Source organism: Henckelia pumila, chromosome 1 (assembly GCF_033568475.1).
Source record: "Henckelia pumila isolate YLH828 chromosome 1, ASM3356847v2, whole genome shotgun sequence".
Lineage (NCBI taxonomy): Eukaryota > Viridiplantae > Streptophyta > Magnoliopsida > Lamiales > Gesneriaceae > Henckelia > Henckelia pumila.
The window spans coordinates 46416195-46438106 of NC_133120.1; the positions used below are offsets into that span (position 1 = coordinate 46416195).

The 21912-nt window shown below is 40.2% G+C and overlaps 1 protein-coding gene across 1 annotated transcript; it reads left to right on the forward strand.

Annotated features, from left to right (window-relative positions):
- The first annotated feature begins 10092 nt into the window (after positions 1-10092).
- Positions 10093-13047, forward strand: LOC140861997 (uncharacterized). The gene is made up of 5 exons (XM_073265003.1): positions 10093-10180; positions 11120-11220; positions 11311-11460; positions 12335-12547; positions 12646-13047. Exons 1-5 carry the CDS (start codon positions 10093-10095, stop codon positions 13045-13047), a joined length of 954 nt encoding a protein of 317 aa, XP_073121104.1.
- The last annotated feature ends 8865 nt before the right edge of the window (positions 13048-21912 follow it).

Consider the following 21912-nt stretch of genomic DNA (forward strand, 5'->3'; position numbering starts at 1 on the left):
GATATTTCGAACTACATGCTAACTCAGATTTTTTATGGCGGTTTGGATGAGACAACAAGAAGTTGGGTGGATAATGGAGCTTTGGCCACTGGCAGTCACTTGTTCAGAAGAGATTATAACAGTGCGATGCACTTGTTAAATTATATGGAAGATTTCGACTACCATTGGCATTGTGATCCTTTACTGCAGGGTTGGAGTCACAAATATCCTCTATAATTCAACTACAAAAAATTTTCGAACCAACCACCGGAGTGTCAAGAAGAGTGTATTGGGAATTTTGAGGATCATGTGGCTCAGTTAGAGAACATTGTGCGACATCAAACAGAGATAAATAAGTTCTTAGAAAGCCGAATCAACTCTTTGAGTCTTTTGGATGAACAGATTGAGAGTTTTATAGAACCATTTTCTGAGATCTGTCAAGAGAATGAAGTAATTGCGCCAGATCATGAGGAAATATTTTTTGAGGAATCTTCATGCGACGAGGAACCAAAAGTGAAATTGGAGGAGGAAGAAACATACAAGGCGACAGATTTGACCTCCTCAATGGTCTTTACATGTACACCATTAGAAGATCCGTTCTTTCCATTGACGCCACCTCCAAAATATCACATCCTCCATGAGCTTCAGCCTAGATTTGGAGTCTCCTTCCAAACCAATCAGTTCATGACGAGTATCACTGGACCGACGAGATTCCCATGTCAATATCACGCCAAGCTTGAGGGCGGAGGAAATCAAAACCCATACATAGAGTCGTATGATTCTTACTATGGGCGGCAGCCTCTCTTTGATGGTGGCTTCTGCATAGTCGGGCTATAGACTATAACTTTAGCACTGACTGCCAGGTAACCCAGTGTTTTATTTTCATTACTTATGTATTGTTTTTTTTTTATTTCTTTTTGTTATCCACTAACTTACCCATCACCTTTATATGTGCAGTTTGTTTCCCCGCTAAGGAAAGTTGCTGTGGAGTTCTACAGCCAGAGAAACAGGACAAAGCATAGACCAGGGGAATGCTATTTTTGTTTTCATTGTGTTTTTGTTCGTCTTGCATGTGTTTGTTTGTTTTTGCATTTTGTTCATTATTTCTAAAGCATTGAGGGCAATGCTTTGGATAAGTATGGGGGGTAGTCTAATATTTCATTATATGTGTTGTGTTGCATATTCATAATGTTTTGGTTGTGTTGCATTTAGTTTGTTTCATGTCTGTTTGCATCTAGTTCATTTCAGTGTTTGTTTGCATGTGTGTTAAGTATGATAATGAATGAGAGCCAATGATGATATGAAGTTATGAGTTTTGTGAAAATTTTTTGTTTTTGCTCTTGACTTGACATGAGAAACCGTAGGTTGAACCGTTAATATTTTTAAGCAATCACGTTACACCAGTCAATTGTAGTGATGCCATTGATGTCGGTCATATTGTACATGTTCCCGAATAATATTATCCAATCATAATTCCTAAAAGGTAGGTTTCAATTGCATTACCATGCAACCCTCTACGTAAAATTTTGTCTCACACTTGATGAGAACCCAATAATATAATGTCGGTCATATTTACGTGTCAAGCCTTACCCATCGATGTTGAACCTTAATGGACGGTCGCCATGCGTTCCCTTAATAATATGAGCCAAAATCATGGGTGGTCCACATATTTCACATCACAATATCAATGGATTTCAAAGATTTCTGGTGCCCAGACCCTTCAATAATATGAGCTGAGCACTGACTGCGTGTAGCGACCCATCCCGGATCCACTACCTAATCAGAGTTAAGAGCATAATTAAGCATGCATTAAATAAATCGTTGCGGAAGACTTAAATACAAGTAGACCGGCGGAATACAACCAGTTAAACAAATTTGATTATACAACCCAATCGAATAACTTAAATAAAACCTACAGCTAATCTTGCTGTCTTCAAGGGTCACTGCCTCTCCAAGATCCTGGTGCTCAATCCTGCATCTATACCTGCCCCGTCGAATAGAGTGTCCAGATACACAGAAAAGACTTGACGTGAGCTCTAAGATCAATACGCAAATACGGATAAACATACAAATATGATGCATGCAAATGAAAGGGTATCCATATCTGGGATAACTGTATACAAACTGCTCAGACTAGCGCCTGGGATATGATCTCGTCACATCGGGGTAGCTAACCACTGTGTGCGACCACTCAATCCCGAATCTCGGACGCGGACCACGGAGTCCTCTAGGTACCAGTACCTAAGGGTACTCGATATCAAACGTCCCCACAGGGCTGAGCAACCCTAACTGGCTCATCTTAAAAGATGTACAGATGTACAGGCACAAGATGATATGTACATGCCATATATCAATAACAATAATATGCAAACACATAAATGCAAAATATAAGCATGCATATCCGCTGGCAATCTCAGTCAGTACTTACGTACCTTACTACATGCAGTCCTAGTAGTCCCACTCTAACCATCTGAAATCCTCAGACTGATTGCGATCAACCTTGATCCGAACCTCGCTATCGTAGATAGCATCTAATCGATCACATTAGTCATCTTGCCATGGATAACAACAAAATCCTGACAATTCCTGGCATCATAGCACGTACCTTCAGTACTTACCCTGCCCGATGCTAAATACGGATACGGGCTACTACACTGCGGGTAGCGTTCATCAAGCACCCATTGTCGATGGAAGACAAGGAAATTATAAACGCTTTTGCAATTCTCCTTTTCGGGCTTGATATTAATTTTGAATCTAATTCTAAATGAAGGTTTTTAATTTTGAAATGGTCTCATCATTAATTTTAAAAACTCGTCATGTTTGTTCGTATGATTGTCGGATTCATGAAACTTTGTTATTATAAAATAATAACGAACATACTCATTATTTATAATATATCATGCATATATTATAAAAAGTAAACTAACAAGGATGCTCAATCACCCCAACACTATTTGGCCCGTTTGAGCCAAACACGAGCCTAGGTCCAATCATAGGAAACGCATGGGATGCAAATGCACAATTACATAAGTGTCCAATATTTACATTTCTTGGATCTTTATAATTCATGATGGTCCATCATCTTTTAATCTTGATCTTTATCTATCAAATATTTTACAATAAAATATCCATGACAAATAGGGATACATCTCATGGGATGGAAACGGGCTATAAACCAACCTCACTTTAAATTTGATAATTATTACAACACATTCAACATAAAATAACCTAACATACACCTAGAAAATTGGGCTTGGGCTTTTGATCATCTTTCATGCATAATATCACATATCATACACCATCAATTAATTATTACAATAATCAATTGATCAAATATTATATATCTTGGTCCAATCACTAACCGCCACAATTATAAATTAAATTAACAAAATAAACAAATACTTTTGTTTAATTTCCAATTAATTTATTTATAACCGAATTTCTGGTAAATCATCATTTACTACAAATAATCAAAGTCCCAGTTTAAATATTTATTTCTTGAGAAAATACATATATTTTATAAAATTTCAATTTGCATAAAAAATCAACCACTTCAATGGCTCAACAACTTAGGTCCATGACACTTGGTAATCAAAAACACCTTTTGGAAACCCTCGTCTTCATAGTCGTTGCCGAAGCTCTGTTAAGGGATTCCGGCCAAATTTTTTTTAAAAAAAAGGGCTGCCCTTCGCTTCCCGAAAATGGGCAGCAATATTTTTTAAAAAAATAATCAAAAACAACCCCTAAGTTGAGATATTACAATTTTATCGTGCAGTTATAAATTGACCTCAATACAATATTCAACAAATGCTACACAATAAAGAGCAACCTAGGCTTTGATACCACTGTTGGATCTCAGTTTTCTCGTGCCCAGAAACGCAGCGAAAGTTTAAAATTTTTATGTAAAAACCATGCACTTGTGTAGCATTAAAAAACATTAAAAATCCATAGGGTGTTTAAGAGGGTTTTACCTATCATTCTTAAAAGATTGATGATGGCTCCAACCAAGTTATAAATAACTTGGCTCTTGAAAAGGTTGACACTATCTACAAGCTTCCAAGAGCACACCTTGCTCAAATGGACTCAAGATTTTAAGAGAACACCTTGATAAAACATTGTTTTTCCTTCGAATTAAGTCCGCGATTAGTCAAACTAGATCCACCCTTAATATGCACAAGAATATATAGAGCATTTTTCATTGAGAGTTCCTTTGCCTTTTCATACAAGAAAATGACAAAAATTGGAGAGAATATGGTGTAGGGGTTTGGCCATATGGAGATGAGAGGAGGGAGGAAGTCTTTTGTATTTGTACTTAAAAAGTGTTAACACAAAAGTTAAAGAATGCATAGAAAAAGTTAAAGCATGCATAGAAATTGTGCATCTTGTCTTGTAACCCTTCATCTCCTCTCTCTCATGTATTATATGTGTTTTTAGGTCAAACACATACATACATGGTCCATGAAAAATAATAGTTTTGAAAATCACCATTTTCAAAAACTAATTATTTATTCAAGTCAACTTTTAATATTGAAACACATTCACAAATTAAAAGTTACTTTTTCTTTTATTCTACTTTAGAAGTCATACTTCTATTTTATCTCACTTATAAACTCCTTGATAAGTCGTTCAACTCATTGAACTAATTTTTATTCTCGACGGGATCTAGAAAGGCAGTACTTGTGTGACCCTCAATGGTTCAATGATACAACTAGCAGTGGGTTCATATCTCCATGTGATTCGGAATCAAGAAGTCCCTATATGAGCTTACCTTATATATATAGCTCCATTTTAATTTATCAACTCTTTTATAATAGGAACGTCATAAAACTCAAGTCTGATGGTACCCAACCAGTCATGTTAAACGTCTAGCAGCATTGCATACATGAATTCCTTGGTATCAAATGATTGTTCCTGCAAGTACCATTCAATTATGGTTAGTGTACAGTACTGTCCCTTCAACTCATATATCCCGACCGATTCGAAAACCATTGGTATATCGATAGTTGTCAAAGAATTGATAACTATGTATCATACCGTAGTTGCATCGAAGGTGTAATTAAAGAAACTCCTTTCTTAATTACCACCTATTCTGAAAAGAGATTTCAAACTACAAACATATGAGATCACATAGGATATCCATACTCGAAGTTAGGCGGTGAATCTCCGACTAAAATGCATCGACTCTTACATGTTTTGACACAACACCCAACCTTGTCACCTGATGACCACAGTTGAGTCAGTAAACAAGTCAAAGTGAAGCGCTAGCACATAGAGTCTCCATGTTATCCCGGGTTTTAAGGACTAATAGTATACAACCATAAACTATGACCTTTCTATTTGATAAGCGAGAACCACTTGGAAAGTTCTTTAGGGAGGGTTGTTCAGTGCACTCTACAAGGAGAACATATTTGCATGCTTTGACATCACAACGTCCCCTACCAATGAAACGTGGTACCCACATCTCAAATACTAGCCTCAAGCTCGAGCGGCTTTTATCCTTCTTTTTGGCGGCTAAATCGACTAGGAACGGTTTAGAATATACAATATTCCAAATATGAGTTTCATGATAGTTATCACGTGACCATCTCATATTCTTTCTACTATTTGTATATTCAAGGGCTTTATCTATGCAACTAACATGTGTATACAGATAAAGATGCGCCAAATTAAATAATTCAAATTTTATTAAAATAAATATTGTCATACATGAGTTATTACAAGGACACTCAGTCAACATTTGGCTCAACGGGCACCTACTCTAACAATGGTACCCATACCTAATTGGGTCCATATTGGATTAGTCCCTTTGGAATCCAGACATTGATCAACCTAAATGATCGACAATTTACTGTTTTCCATTTGGTTGGTGCTTGTGTAGAAACTTGTCGGTGATGTGTGTGATATGCATTAATTTGTGGGTGATGTCCATTAAATCTAACATGTTGTTTCATCCTTCCCACATCATGTATTGACCCGCTCCAGAATCCTCTACTAATCAAACTTAAGCATGCAATAAATATCTTAAAACACAATGATTCAATTAATAACCAACAGAAACTAAAAGATTCAATAAGCCAACCGTCTGAATACAACAGGTACTGAATTCAACTGAAATAACCGTTTATACAACACAATATAAAGGTAATACTGAAATCCAAAAACGAAAACCTGATATGGCACAACTCACAGCACTGCAGCAACTCAAAGACCGCTACCTCCCGATCCGTCCAACTGATAAGTGTATTTTATGCGCTTATATTGCTTAGTATTTAGCTTGAATATTGTGTTTGATTGGTAGGTATTATGTGATGTTATGTTGTTTTTGTTGGATGAAGGCAAGAATAGCCTTGGATTTGATTTAATGGATTTAAGCTAGAAAGAATGGAAGAAAAATCAAAGATCAAGACTTGAAAGATGAAGATAAGAAGAAATTACGAAGCAAAGGCGCGCCCGCGCATCAATATCGCGCGCCCGCGCTGCTCTGAATATTGTGAGAAGCGTACATCAGGCGCGCCCACGCCATAATACCGAGCGTCCGCGTGATGGTCTGTAGAAAACAAAGAATTTATGCGTGGGAGTGGCGTGCCAGCGCAGGACTTTGGCGCGCTCGCGCTACTCTGAAGAATGCAAGATACGAAGAAGCTGCGCGCGTGCCCCATTCCATTGAGCGCCCGCGCCGTCGTGCGCAGACTTATTTTTGGAAGAGTTTTATGTTTTGGAAACTCTTGTTTTAATTCCGAGACTTATCTTTGGACAATTTGTTGCCAAGATATAAGACTTTTATTAAGTTTTAAGAAGAAAAAACGCAGACTTTCAGTGGGGAGTTGAAGATTTATCTCTTGCAAAGACTAGGTTTTTTCTGAGAATTCTAGAATTCCGCCTTTTATTATTATTTTTATTTTGTTCTTCATGAATTGTGTTGTCTAGTTCTTAATACTTGGTTAAGGAAGATGAAGCCCTTGATTAATTTATTCGTGAGATTTATGTTTTACAGAGCTTGATTATTGTTGAGTATCAATAATTATTCTGATTTATTTCATGATTGTATATTTGATTATTATCTTGATCACTTGATAATTCTTATATAAAATCTACTGCTAAATTGGAGTTTGAATCCGTAATTGTTTGAATTATCTGATTTGCGAAGCAAATGCAATTAATAATCGTCCGCTTGTGAGATTAGGAACTGTAGGGATAATAATTGACTAGGCTAAATTCATCCGCTTGTGTATGAGTTGTCTAGATTTATCAGTTTTACTAGTTTGCATGCTATCGTGGGTTTAAATCTAATCGCTTGTATTAGATTAATTCATTGGTAAGGGTTATCTTAGAATGCTTGTGTCTAGTTAACTACAATTAAGGTGAAACAGAAATTTAATTTCCAATGATGAATATTCAACAGGATTAAATATTTTTAGATAATCGATGATCAAACGAATGAAATCAAGGATGTAGTTGACCAAAACCAAGGCTTGTCTCTTATTGAATTTTCCGTTGTGATTTAATGTGCTTGGTAATTGATAGAATTGCATTCATAATTGTTTTTAAATTTTAGTGGATATATTTCAAACCAAAAAACCCCCTTTTTACTATTTTCGTATTTTTAAAGAACACGGAATTTTACCTTTCCTCGTGGGAACGATCCCTACTACACTACTGCATGTTTTTATTTGCCTGAGTGAGTTGGGTAATTTGGGCGTACACGATAAGCACTACCAAATTTTGACGCCGTTGCCGGGGAATCGGTGTTAAATTTTTTTGTGTTCTTTTTAGTTTTTTTTGTTTATCTCACTCTCTGTCTTTTCTTTATCTCTAGTACCTCTCCCATCGTTCATGCTTTCAGGTGATTCTTCGTCTGAAGAAGAAGTCCCCTACGACCCGGAAATTGAAAGGACTTTGTACAGGCTTAGGCGAGAAACTCGTAGAAGACAAGAAGAAGAAGAGATGGCTGCTAATGCGAACCTGAGCCTCAGACAATTGGGCACTCCAGATTTGAATCAGCAACCCTTATGCATTACTTTTGCCCTCTTAGAAAATAATGCTACATTCGAATTGAAATCTGGATTAATTCACTTGTTGCCTTCTTTTCATGGTCTTGCAGGTGAAGATCCTCATAAGCATCTGATGGAGTTCCATGTAGTGTGCACAAGCATGAAGCCACATGGAGTAACAGAGGAGCAGATCCAACTTCGAGCCTTTCCTTTCTCTTTGAAGAGTGCTGCTAAGGATTGGCTATACTACTTGCCCTCTGGATCGATCACAGCCTGGACTGACATGAAAAGAATTTTTCTCGAAAAATATTTTCTAGCGTCGAGAGCAGCAAACATCAGGAAAGAGATCTATGGAATCAAGCAGATGAGGGGGGAATCACTTCACGAGTATTGGGAGCGGTTCAAAAAGCTATGCGCTAGTTGCCCGCAACATCAGATAAGTGAAAACCTCTTAATTCAATATTGCTATGAAGGTTTGCTACCTCATGATAGGAGTATGCTGGATGCGGCTAGTGGAGGAGTTTTTGTGGACAAAACTCCGGTGCAAGCAAGGAACTTAATAGAAAATATGGCTGCCAATTCTCAGCAATTTGGCACCAACAGAATTGATCATGCACCCAGGAGAAACAACGAGGTAAATGTCTCTTGCTTTGAGCAGCAACTAATTGAATTAACGACTCTTGTGAGTCAGATGGCTGTAGGGAATGGACAGACTGCGAAGGAATGTGGCATCTGCGCTGCAATAGGACACGCCACTAATATGTGTCCTACACTTCAAGAGGACTTAGTTGAACAGGTAAACGCTACTGGCGGATTTCCTGGACCACCACAACGGAAGTATGATCCGTATTCCAACACGTACAATCCTGGTTGGAAGGATCATCCCAATCTTAGATACGGGAATCAACAAGCAAATCAACCTGGACCTCAGGCTCCACCGCAAAATCAATCTTTTAGGCCACCCTTTCAACCACAACAGCAGCACCCTCAAATTCCTACACCAGGTGAGTTTCTTGAAAATATAGTTAAGGATCTTGCAACTAACACTTTGGCTTTCCAACAGGACACCCGGGCAAGTATCCAAAACTTAACTACTCAAATAGGACAGCTCGCTACAGCAATCAACAAGCTAGAAGCACAAAATTCCAACAGTCTACCATCTCAAACTGTGGTGAACCCAAGAGAGAACGCAAGTGCAATAACTAAGAACTGGGAAGGAATTGAAGGTGAAGGAGAAAGAAGTTGAGGTTGAGCCCAAAGAGAAGAAAAAAGAAGAAGAAGAGCAAAAGGTAAGTGAAGAAAAAGCATCCAAGGATGTAGCGCCAAGAGGTAAGTTCCCTCCTTTATCTGAATATAAGCCGGTTGCCCCTTTTCCCTTAGCACTTAAGGACTCTAGGAAAGGTGAGGGGATTAAGGAGCTCTATGAAACTTTTCGTAGATGTGAGGTTAATATTCCATTGCTAGATGCTATTAAACAGGTACCTCGATACGCAAAGTTTTTGAAGGAGTTGTGCACAGCAAAGAGGAAACAAACATTGAAGGGTTGTCAGAAAGTGGAATTAGGTGAGAATGTATCTGCAGTGATCCAAAGAAAATTACCCGCCAAATGCAAGGATCCAGGTATGTTCTCCATCCCATGTAGTATAGGAAATATTAGACTTGAAAAAGCCATGTTAGATCTAGGAGCATCAATTAATGTTATGCCATACTCTATTTATGCATCCTTAAAACTTGGCCCATTGAATAAGACTGGAATTGTCATACAATTAGCTGATAGGTCTAATGCATATCCTAGGGGAGTAGTCGAAGATGTGTTAGTGCAAGTGAATGAGTTGGTTTTTCCTGCCGATTTTTATATGCTAGACATGGAAAACGGTGATCATAATAGTCTTATTTCTTTAGGCAGGCCGTTTTTGAAAACGTTCATGACAAAAATGTTCACAGTGGCACACTCACTATGGAATTTGATGACGAGGTTGTGAAATTTAATATTTATGATGCCATGAAATTTCCTGATAGTGATGATTGTGTGTTTTCTGTTGACATTGTGGATTTCTTGGCACAAGATTTTTGTGAGCATGCAGGAAAAGATGATTTAGAGGTGGCTATTACAGCACCCATTATGCAGACGAAAGATGGGATTCGATTCAATCAAGAAGTGGAAGAGATTGAGAAAATTCTGAATAGTTCACCTGAGCTACCTCAGTCAGGTAATGTCTCTTACATATCTTTACCAATCTCTAATACTAGGCATCTTCCATCTATTTTGCAGGCGCCAGTGATCGAGCTAAAGACGCTTCCAAACCACCTTAAGTATGTTTTCCTAGGAGAAGGAGAAACACTACCTGTCATCTTCTCCAACAGCTTGGAAGCCGAGCAAGAAGAACAACTGGTCAAGGTCCTGAAGGAGAATAAAACTGTTATTGGGTGGACCATAGCAGATATCAAGGGAATTAGCCCGTCTACATGCATGCACTGAATTCTCATGGAGGATGGGGCGAATCCCTCATGTCAACCACAGAGGAAATTGAATCCACCAATGATGGAGGTGGTCAAAGCGGAAATTCTGAAGTTACTTGAAGTTGGGGTCATCTACCCAATTTCTGACAGTCAGTGGGTCAGTCCGGTTCAAGTGGTACCCAAGAAAACCGGAATTATTGTGGTGAAAAATAAGGATGACGAGTTTGTTCCCACCCGTATTCAAAATGGGTGGAGAGTTTGTATTGATTATAGGAAGCTGAATGCAGGAACCCGAAAGGACCACTTCCCTCTTCCCTTTATTGATCAAATGATTGAAAGGTTAGCATGTAATCCTTACTATTGCTTTCTTGATGGTTATTCTGGTTATTTTCAGATTGTGATTGCACCGGAAGATCAGGAGAAGACGACATTCACATGCCCATTTGGAACTTTTGCATACCGACGCATGCCCTTTGGTCTATGCAATGCACCGGCTACTTTCCAACGGTGTATGGTTAGTATGTTTTTTGATTTTGTAGAGCACATATTAGAAGTCTTCATGGATAATTTTACTGTCTATGGTGACTCTTTTGAAGACTGTCTGTCTAATCTTATTCTAGTTCTTAAGAGGTGTGTCGAAACCAACCTAGTTCTTAATTCTGAAAAATGTCATTTTATGGTTGGGCAAGGTATAGTGTTGGGTCATATCGTCTCATCTAAGGGGATAGAGGTAGATAAAGCTAAAATTGATATTATTCAGTCTCTACCTTACCCCGTAAGTGTGCGGGAGGTGCGCTCTTTTCTTGGGCATGCAGGTTTTTATAGGAGATATATTCAGGATTTTGCCAAGATTGCATCCCCTATGTGCAAACTGCTGCAGAAGGATGTGTCGTTTGAATTCAATGAGCCATGCAAAACTGCTTTTGATAAACTCAAGGACTCATTGACTTCAGCGCCAATCATCCAACCACCGGACTGGACCAAGCCATTTGAAATCATGTGTGACGCCAGTGACTATGCCGTAGGAGCGGTATTGGGACAAAAAGTTGGGAAGACATCGCATGCTATCTACTACGCTTCGCGCATTCTGAACGATGCCCAATGAAACTACTCCACTACTGAAGGAGCTTTTAGCAGTAGTTTTTTCTTTAGAGAAATTTCGTTCATATTTACTTGGTGCTAAAGTTATTGTTTATTCTGATCATGCAGCTCTTCGTTTTCTGATGGCGAAGAAGGAGGCAAAACCAAGACTGATAAGATGGATACTACTGCTGAGCGAATTTGATGTGGAGATTAAGGACAAGAGAGGGACCGAAAATCGAGTGGCTGACCACTTGAGTCGACTAGTTCATGTTGAAGAAGAGCTGAAGTTACGAGAAGAATTTCCTGATGAGCAGTTATTTTCAGTCAGCACGGAATTACCATGGTACGCAAATATTGTAAATTATTTAGTTACTAATGGATTCCATTCTGAATTCTCTAAGGCACAGAAAGATAAGGTCCGAAGTGATGCTAAATATTATGTGTGGGATGATCCATACTTGTGGAAGCACTGCGCTGATCAAGTCATACGACGATATGTATCTGCAAGCGAGGTAATCCCAATTCTCACATTTTGTCATTCATATGCTTGTGGTGGCCATTTTGGAGCAAAAATAACAGCTAGGAAGGTATTGGACTGTGGATTTTTCTGGCCATCCATATTTCGAGATGCTTACATGTTTTGTAAGTCATGCGCTCAATGCCAAAAGACAGGTAATATATCCCAGCGTAAGGAGATGCCTCAGCAACCCATTTTAATATGTGAAATCTTTGATGTATGGGGCATCGACTTCATGGGACCTTTTCCTAGTTCATATGAATTTATTTATATATTACATGCTGTGGATTATGTCTCGAAATAGGTGGAAGCCAAGACCACCCATACTGACGATTCTAAAGTGGTTGCAGAATTTATTCAGCATAATATTTTCTCTAGGTTTGGAATTCCAAGAGCCCTCATTAGTGATAGAGGAACGCACTTCTGCAACCGGACTGTGGCTAGTTTATTGAAGAAATATCATGTGATGCACAAACTCTCCACTGCGTATCACCCGCAATCTAATGGCCAAGCCGAGGTCTCAAATCTAGAAATCAAATCCATTTTGGAGAAGACAGTGAATCCTACTAGGAAAGACTGGAGTTTGCGCTTGGATGATGCACTGTGGGCATACAGAACCGCTTTCAAGACACCGATTGGGATGTCCCCATATCGATTGATTTTTGGGAAACCATGCCATCTGCCTGTCGAATTGGAGCATATGCGAGCTCAAAGATTTACAAGGAAAATACAAAGGCGTTCCATGACAAGATGATCTCTAGAAGGATGTTTGAAGTCGGTCAAAAAGTTTTGCTATATCACTCACGACTTCGATTATTCCCAGGTAAGTTGCGTTCTATATGGATTGGCCCGTTTGTTATCACTGATGTCTTTCCTCATGGTGCATTGGAAATAAAAAGCTTAGAAACGGCGAAAACATTCAAGGCGAATGGCCAACGATTGAAGCATTATTTTGAAGGGATCCAAGCAAATGCGGAAGAGGTTGCGCATGATCTCACACTCGATGATCCGCCATAGATTGATTAAATTCACAGCATCCAGTCGGGCTGACGACTATAAACCAAGCACTGTTTGGGAGGCAACCCAAATCTTTATTTTTTTTTGTCTTTGCACCTCTGTTTCTTTCGTTTTTTTTGTCATTTTTTTTTTAGTTTTTACTGTACTAATTTCGCGTGACTTGAGAATTGATTTGGTTTTACTTTTCCACAGTTTTTGTCACACAAAATTGGGCAGATTCAAAGCCCAGGTGCGCACGCCCTATTACACTGGGCGCCCGCGCAGCTTCAAAGTCAGGAAACGTACTTTTTGCGAAGGCCAGGAGCGGGCGCCCGACCAAACCGCACGCCCGCGCGATTTCTCATTTCCGAAAAATATAAAAAGACGTCAAGCAGGCGCGCGCATGCCATTATACCGAGCGCCTGCGCGAGTCCTGGGCACCAATTCATGGAAACTCGATGCGCAAGCGCGTGTGCCCCACTACACTGAGCGCCCGCGCGATCCCACCTCTCGGAATAAAAAAATTTATGCGATGCGCATGCGTGCGCGCCCCACTACACTAAGCGCCCGCGCGACGGGTTTTTAAAGAATCCTAGGATCGATACAATCTTCACTTTCTCATCTATCCTACATGCTAAAGCCTTAAATCCCTAAAACCCTCCCACTCTCACTCAATATTCCTCTCCAAATCATTTCATTCTTTGAGAAATTGTCTACTACATCCCACATCCCTATCACCAAATTATTTCCCCAATTTCTCTCAACCCATTGAAGACGCGTGAATTTGGGTCGAGTTGCTCATCTCGTTCGTGGGAATTGTTTGGAGCTTTTCAAAGTCGGACATCGAGTTCTATCTTCTATTGGGTAAGTGTTGGCTTTCATCCCCGGGTTCGAAGCTCTTCTTCAATCCGAAATTAATATTGTGAAGTTGTGAAGTGTGGATTTTGTTGAAGTTTGGGGGAAAAATTATTTGTGAATTCTTTGGTTGGTGATTGTGGTGAAGTTATATTGGTGTGTATTGTTGAAGTTTAGAGGGAAGAATAGAGTGGTACATTGGAATATTTGAATACGTTTACAAGAGTGCACCCCAAGTGTTTGATAGATGGCGCCCAAGAAGAAAACTAAGTTTGGTGCTTCTTCTTCTTCTGCTCCCGCTCCTACCGAAGCTAATAGGCGTTTCTGGAATGCCCAGACTGCTGCTTATTATCAAGAATGGTTTGGGAGGAACATCCTAGCCGAGCGAGGATTCGATGCATCTGTTGGTTTTGAGCCAAGTGCTTTTACGATGAGTATTGGTCGGGAAATTGTTGCCCGACAATGGCAGGAGTTTGCGAAGCAACCTCAGGACGCAATTGTTCCTTTTTTTAGAGAGTTCTACGCCAACCTAAAAGTGAAACATGTTCAGTTGAAGGGACTCGTGCGTGGGAAGATGGTCCCATTTGACTCTCACTCCATCAATACTCTTTTTAAGATTCCCCCGGTGTATCACGATGAATATCTGGAATTCAAAAACAGTGACATTGATTACGAAGCTGTTATTCATCGCATCTGTCGATCGGGGGCTGAGTGGCACTATGGGCGTGATGGTATGCCATCAAAGTTGAAGAAGACTGAACTACAATATGAGGTCAATCTGTGGTATAACTTTATTTGCGCTTGCCTGAAGCTGACCAACCATGAGCACGAGGTTACACGGGATCAAGCTCTATTTCTCCATTGCATTGTGGAGGGGAAGTCCATTGATTTGGGACTAGTTTGTCAGGAGACTATTCTGCACATGGTGCAAGGAAAGACGAGCAGTGGTCTTGCCTTGCCTGTTATTATTTCTGACCTTTGTGAGGAGGTCGGGGTGGACTGGAGCCCCACGGAGGAGATTTTGAAGCCCATCGCCGCCATTGCATTTGACTGCAACACCCGCTTGGTAACTCCAGCGCAGCAGCAGCAGAGAGAAGAGAGAGCTGCAGCACGTAGAGCACAGGAACCCCAGCATCAGTTAGCTCCTTCTGCGACTGATCGATTGACTAGACTAGAGGAGGAGGTGGGACTTTCACGATAGGAGCAGCAGCAGCAGCAGCAGAGAAAGGAGATTCGAGATATGCAGCAGACGTCTGGCATCTTTATGAACTATATGATGGACCTTTCTGCAGCTGTTCTCCCGCACTACTTTCTTGATGGTGCCAGCTTCCTACCTCCGCGACCACAGTGGCCTTCGAGGTTTGGCCCGACTGACCCTCCTACTGATCCACATCCTCATGGTGATGGTGGTGACCACTGACGGTCATCACCTGAGGTACATGTTCTGTTTTTATTCTTTTATACTGTCATATCATTGAGAACAACGTATGTACCTAAGTTTGGGGGGAGTTCAGTAGGTTTTTGGATTTTATTGTGTTTTGTCTTGTTTATTTGAGTGTCAGTGTGGTTGTTTTTTTTTTTTTATGTGTCGAGTTAGTTAGTTAGTTTGTTTGCTTGAGTTGTAAGAGTTGCAGAACTTTTGAGAAAAAAATTAAAAAGTGGAAATATAGCCGATGATGATTTTTAGTTGTGTTAATTGAAAAAAAAAAAATTGACTCCTTGAAAATCTGCCTCCCTACGAAATTTTTTTTTGAAACTTTGACCAAGTGGACTTCAAACTCCTATATACTCTGTGAATTTTGTTTGATCCTGAGTTTGAAACAGACAGATATAGATAGGATTGAGGCGTTTTTTGGATCATTTGGGCCTTTACTGATTAATTCATGCAATATCCTTAGTTTCCCTTTGAGCTTTCACATATACATGAGCACATGAGGTGCATTTGATGAGTATTTGTTGTGCAAAATCACCGTTTACTATTGCTGATTCTTTTTTTCTGCACTGGTTGAATTCATGTGAGTTAATTGTGGAGAGAGATTAATCTAGAACTAGCTTGTGTTGGAAAACGGTGTTCAGATCAATCAGAATTGATACCCAGTGCAGCGGATGTTTTAAAATTTTATATGGAACGATTCCATATCATGGGTATCAAAACTTTACGATTAAATTGTGCGTGTAAAAATTAAATAACAATTAAATTTTTACCTTGAATCTCGAAACGAGATTATGGACACCAACAGATAACTCTGCTCTTGTTGTATATCCCAGGAACTGATGGATGAACAATTCTTCAATCAGGTCCACGAACAGAAGTTTAATCCCTCTGATAGATTGCACTAGAAAATCTATCAGAAGTTTCTACGAAGAGAATTAACGAATTTGATCCGTTAAACCAGACTGCAAATTCAAAATTCACAGGCTGGAATTTTTCTGTCAGAGAGAGGGGAGGGGCGGCGGCCACTAGAGAGAAAACAGCTAGGGTTTTCGAAAATTGTGACCTCTGTTGTATAATTTATGTACTGCAATAACTTATTTATAATGTGGGCTGCTAACAGCTTAGGGCCCATTAGTCATAAGTTCAAGCCTGACAAGCAAAGCCCGCATGTTCAAAAATTAATATAAAATTCATCGTGACTCAGATTGATAAACCAATTTCACCAATGTGCACAGAAACCATTTCTGCATCTTTTAAAGTCAAGATAAATTTTCTGAATCCAAATTCAGTGATTTCCAAAAATGCCCATCCCTAAGTCATTTTAGGAAATCTTACTCTTCTACTCTGATATAAGAAGTCCCACTTCTTTATTCACTAAATTTAACTCTTTCAATTTAATTATCTCAACGGGGATTAAAAATCCATTACTCTGTGTGACCCTTAATGGTTCAGGGATACAGCTAGCCGTGGGCTCACAACTCCTTGTGACTCGGAACAACAATTTCCGACTTGCCCATCGAATCATGGTAAGAGCGCCTAACAACATCGCCCCATGATTCCCTAGGTATCACTGATAGTGCCTGCAAGAACCAATAGATTTTGGTTAGCGTACAGTACGGTCCCTTCATCCATATATCCCGATCGAATCAACAACCATTGGTAAATCGAGAGTCGTTCGAGATTCGATAACTATGCAATGCATCTTGAAGATCAAATATTGACATCGCATGTGCTACTAAGAAACCATTTCTTAAAACACATCATGTACTCTGGCCAGAGATTCGTCACACTAATATCTCCTCAGATTGCATAGGATATCCACACTAGAAAGTATGTGGTGAATCCTTGACAACAAAGCATCGACTCCTATATGTGTCGTAACTGTACCCAATCCCGACACCTGATGACCCCAATAGAGTCGGTAAACGAGTCAAAGTACAGTACTAGCATATAGAGTCTCAATGATGTTTCAAGTAGTAAGGACTAATGGTGTACAACCAAAACCGCGGACTTTATCCACTCGATAAGTGATAACCACTTGGAAAGTCCGGATAGGGTAGTTCGATCATTCATCGTATGAATATCCATTTGCATGCTTTGCACATCTCTATGTTCCATACCAATGAAACGTGGTACTCGGCATTGCAAATGCTAGTCTATATCTCGAGCGATCCTTATCCTTATTAACGGACGGCTCAATCGACTAGGAACTGTTTAGAATATACAGTGACTATAAGATGTGTTTCATGATAGCCATCCCCATGTGCCACCATATCTTACATACACTATAGTATATTCAAGGTCTTCATCTAAACATCTTATAGTATGTCACAACATAATAATATGATAAAAGATAAATTAAACGCCATTATAAAAGTGTAAATTATATTAAACAAAAGATTGTTTATACATAGAGTCATAAAAGCCCTTAGCCACAAGTTGGCTCACCGGGCACCCACTCTTTCAATCTCCCACTTGCCCTAAAGCCAACTAGTCATACTACGCAGTCCCATTGCTTCGCGATGTTTGTCAAATAATGGTCCTGGCAAGGGCTTAGTAAGTGGATCAGCGATATTGTCTGCAGAGGCCACTCTCTCGACAGTGATGTCTCCTCTTTCCACGATCTCCCGGATGATGTGGTATTTCCTCAGTATGTGTTTGGATCTTTGATGAGACCTTGGTTCCTTTGCCTGAGCAACGACACCCATGTTGTCACAGTACACCGGGACTGGACCAACAACTTCAGGAATAACGCCCAACTCTTGGACGAAATTCCTCATCCAAACTGCCTCTTTAGCAGCAGCTGATGCCGCAATGTATTCTGCCTCAGTGGTGGAATCCTCTGTGATGTCCTACTTGGAACTCTTCCAAGAGACAGCACCGCCATTGAGCATGAACACAAATCCAGAGGTTGACTTCGAGTCATCCACGTCACTTTGGAAGCTAGAGTCGGTATAGCCTTAAATTTCAGTTCTCTTCCTCCATATACCATGAACATATTCTTAGTCCTTCGTAAGTGTAAAGCCCCGTTTTTATCTTAATTGAATTTATTTGAGTTAATCAGAGATTACAGAGTTCCCGAGCCGGTTTGATTTTGATCAGGGTCCTTTTTGCAATAATTGGATTTTTCAGGGACTAAAACGCAAATATTGATTTTTATATATTATCTACGCTTAGATTTTGTTGACAAAGTCTTCTTCTTCCTCCTCCAAACTGTGAGCTCCATTGAAGACGCCTCCAACCTTTTCCAAGCTTCCAGAATCCAGTCCGAGCACGATCCGGCCGTTGGAATTTATTTCTGAAGGCAGTTTAGCGATCACTGCAGCGAGAGCTCCGTTATATCGTAAGTTTTTCTACGATCGGATACATTCTAGTTTTTGGATGTTGTTTGAATCGTTTGAGATTCGAGTATGTTGTTCTCTACAGAGTTCTGATCGTTTATTATCTGTCGGTTTTGAATTAGAGCGATGTTCGGATTTGTTATGATTTTTGGAAGCCATTTTCGAAAATGTGGATTTTGAGATTGATGGGTTTGCTTTGTTTTGGTTGTCTTAGAATTTTTATGAGGTTATATCGCTATTGAACTACTGTCTGCGTTGTCGGTTTGTTCAGTTATAGCCGTTATGCCGTCGGTTTGAGTTTTGGAGATTTGAACCGTTTTTGAAGTTGTTGAACTTGGCTTGTAAGTCGATCATGGTAATTGATCTTTGATTGTATCTGAACAGATTCGTTTGGAGTTGTCAAGCCCTGTGTTAGCAGCATTTGGTCGTCGAGAATTGGACGAAGAATGGTAAAGAGATTACCTTGAACCGTTGCCTTTGTTGTTGGATTGTTTAGTTGTTGATTAAACCTTTTGTTGTAGCTTATCCAGAGTTGGAACTACTGCATTGAAAGGTAAAAGCAGTCATCGTAGTGGGATAGCATACTCGGGACTGTTGGTTCTCGAGTTTCCCCTTTTTAAATCACATATTGCATTGATACTTGTTCTAGCACGTGGAACTTGTAATTGTTGATTGATTGAGTTTTTGTTATGTGGCTTATGTTTATGATTCTGTTATGCATTCATCTTGAGCCTACTTTGATTTCAGCGGGCAGAACCGCCCTTTTTGTTAGACGTTTGGGAACTATGATTGAGTGGCCTAGGTTGTAGTATTTCGCCTAGTGCTAGCATACTCATTATGGTTGCTCAAAGTCTAGAGGAGTGGGATACGTGGCACCACCTCGATTGGGAGAGTCGGTGAGTCGTTACGTGATCTCATCCTCGGGATCCCAAAAGCAGAGCAATACTTCTGTGTTTATCAGAATCGATATCCTGGTTTTAAAGACATGCATATCATTAACTTCGACTTGAATATGTGGTTTGATAGCATGTTGTATATTCATTACTTGATATGTTTCTTTTACTGGGATTATCATTGTCATCGGTTATTCGGCTGTTGCTTTGTTTTGTATGTGTACTTGGCAACAGGAAGGGCAGGATCAAGTCAGCATAGACCTGGTTAGCGTCCAGAGCAAGAGATAGAAGTGAGACTCGTTTAGAATTCGAATCAGCATGTCAACCTAGTTATGTTTTGCGATCATGTTTAGTCATTCGAACTTCTCGTATATGTTTTGTAAGCAAGAAACGATGTAGGTGCTATTGAATTGAATGTTTCGTTTTGCACCGCTAGTTGTCGGAGATGAAGAAGCTAAGGCAGATCAGTTCATCAACGGGTTGAACCCCGATGTCTTCACGTTGGTTAACACCAACAGGCCTAAAAACTTTGCGGATGCCATGAATTACGCAAAGGGAGCAGAAGCAGGCTTGTGGAGGCAAAGAGGTAATCAGGGGGCACCTCAGCAGCAGAGGCAGTATCAGAACCAACCATCTCAGTACCAGAATCAGCCACCTCAACATCAGAACCAGCAGCAGAGGTATGAAGGTGGAAACAGTGGGGGAAACAGAAAGGATCAGTACAAGGCAAGAGGTAAACAGTTCAAGAGACAGGGGAACAGTTCGTCCAGTTCCAGTGGTTCGAAGCAATTTGGTTCAGGACCGAGTTCTGGGTCATCATCCTTGTACTGCAGCAAGTGTGGAGGAAGACACTCACCGGATCAGTGTGTGGGAGTCTTCGGCAATTGTAACACATGTCAGCAACCAGGACACTTCTCTAAAGTGTGCCCTCAATGTAATAGAGATAGAGCTCAGAGTGGGAGTTCGTCTAGACCTGCAGCTCAGCCGGAGAGGCAGTCGTCTGCAGTGCACTCTTTCCAACCACAGCAACAGCAGAACAGACATGGAGGTAGCTCTTGTGCAAATCAGCCTCCGAGACAGCAAGCACGAGTCTTTGCATTGAGAGAGGATCAGGCTCAGGCAGCACCTGACGATGTCATAGCAGGTAACTGTTTGATTTTCGGTCATTCTGCTCATGTCTTGATAGATACAGGTGCTTCCCATTCCTTTATCTCTGAGAAATATGTGTTATTGCATGCTTTGCCAACTGAATTGTTGCCTACAGTAGTAGCTGTTACTTCACCTTTGGGTGGAGGAATTGTTTCTGTCCGACTAGTCAGGAACTGTGAACTTTGTTTCGAGGGGAATTTGTTAGAATTCGACTGTATTGTGCTTGGGTTGTCAGATTTTGATTGTATTGTCGGTATAGATTCTTTGACTAAGTACAGGGCAACAGTTGATTGTTTTCTGAAAGTTGTCAGGTTCAGACCTGAAATGGCAGACGAGTGGAAATTCTTTGGTAAGGGTTCTCGATCTAGAATTCCTTTGATTTCAGTGTTATCTATGACTCGTTTGTTACAGAGAGGTGCAGAAGGATTTTTGGTTTATGGGGTTGATGTACTGAAATCTAGCCCAGCTTTGGTTGACTTACCAGTGGTTAGAGATTTTGCTGATGTGTTTTCGGAAGATGTTCCTGGATTGCCACCCATTCGAGAGGTTGAATTCAGCATTGACTTAGTGCCAGGTACTCAACCTATTTCAAAAGCTCCTTATCGTATGGCACTTGTTGAATTGAGAGAGTTGAAGGAGCAGCTTGAGGATTTGATTGCCAAGGGATACATCAGACCTAGTGTATCGCCTTGGGGTGCTCCTGTTCTATTCGTTCGGAAGAAGGATGGTTCTATGCGGCTCTGTATCGACTACCATCAATTGAATCAGGCTACAGTTAAGAACAGGTATCCTTTACCCCGAATAGATGACTTGTTTGATCAACTGCAGGGTTCTTCTGTCTACTCTAAGATTGATCTGAGGTCAGGTTATCATCAGTTGAGAGTGCGAGAGGAAGACGTTCCTAAGACCGCATTCAGAACGAGGTATGGTCATTTTGAGTTTATAGTCATGCCGTTCGGTTTGACTAACGCTCCAGCGGTTTTTATGGGTTTGATGAACCGTATCTTTCAGCGTTATTTAGATGAATTCGTCATTATCTTTATCGATGATATTCTTATCTACTCGAAGAACCGTACTGACCATGCAGAGCACTTGAGGACCGTACTGCAGATTTTGCGAGTTGAGCAGTTGTTTGCCAAGCTGTCTAAGTGTGAATTCTGGTTAGATCGAGTTGTCTTTCTCGGTCATATCATTTCTGGAGATGGGATTTCTG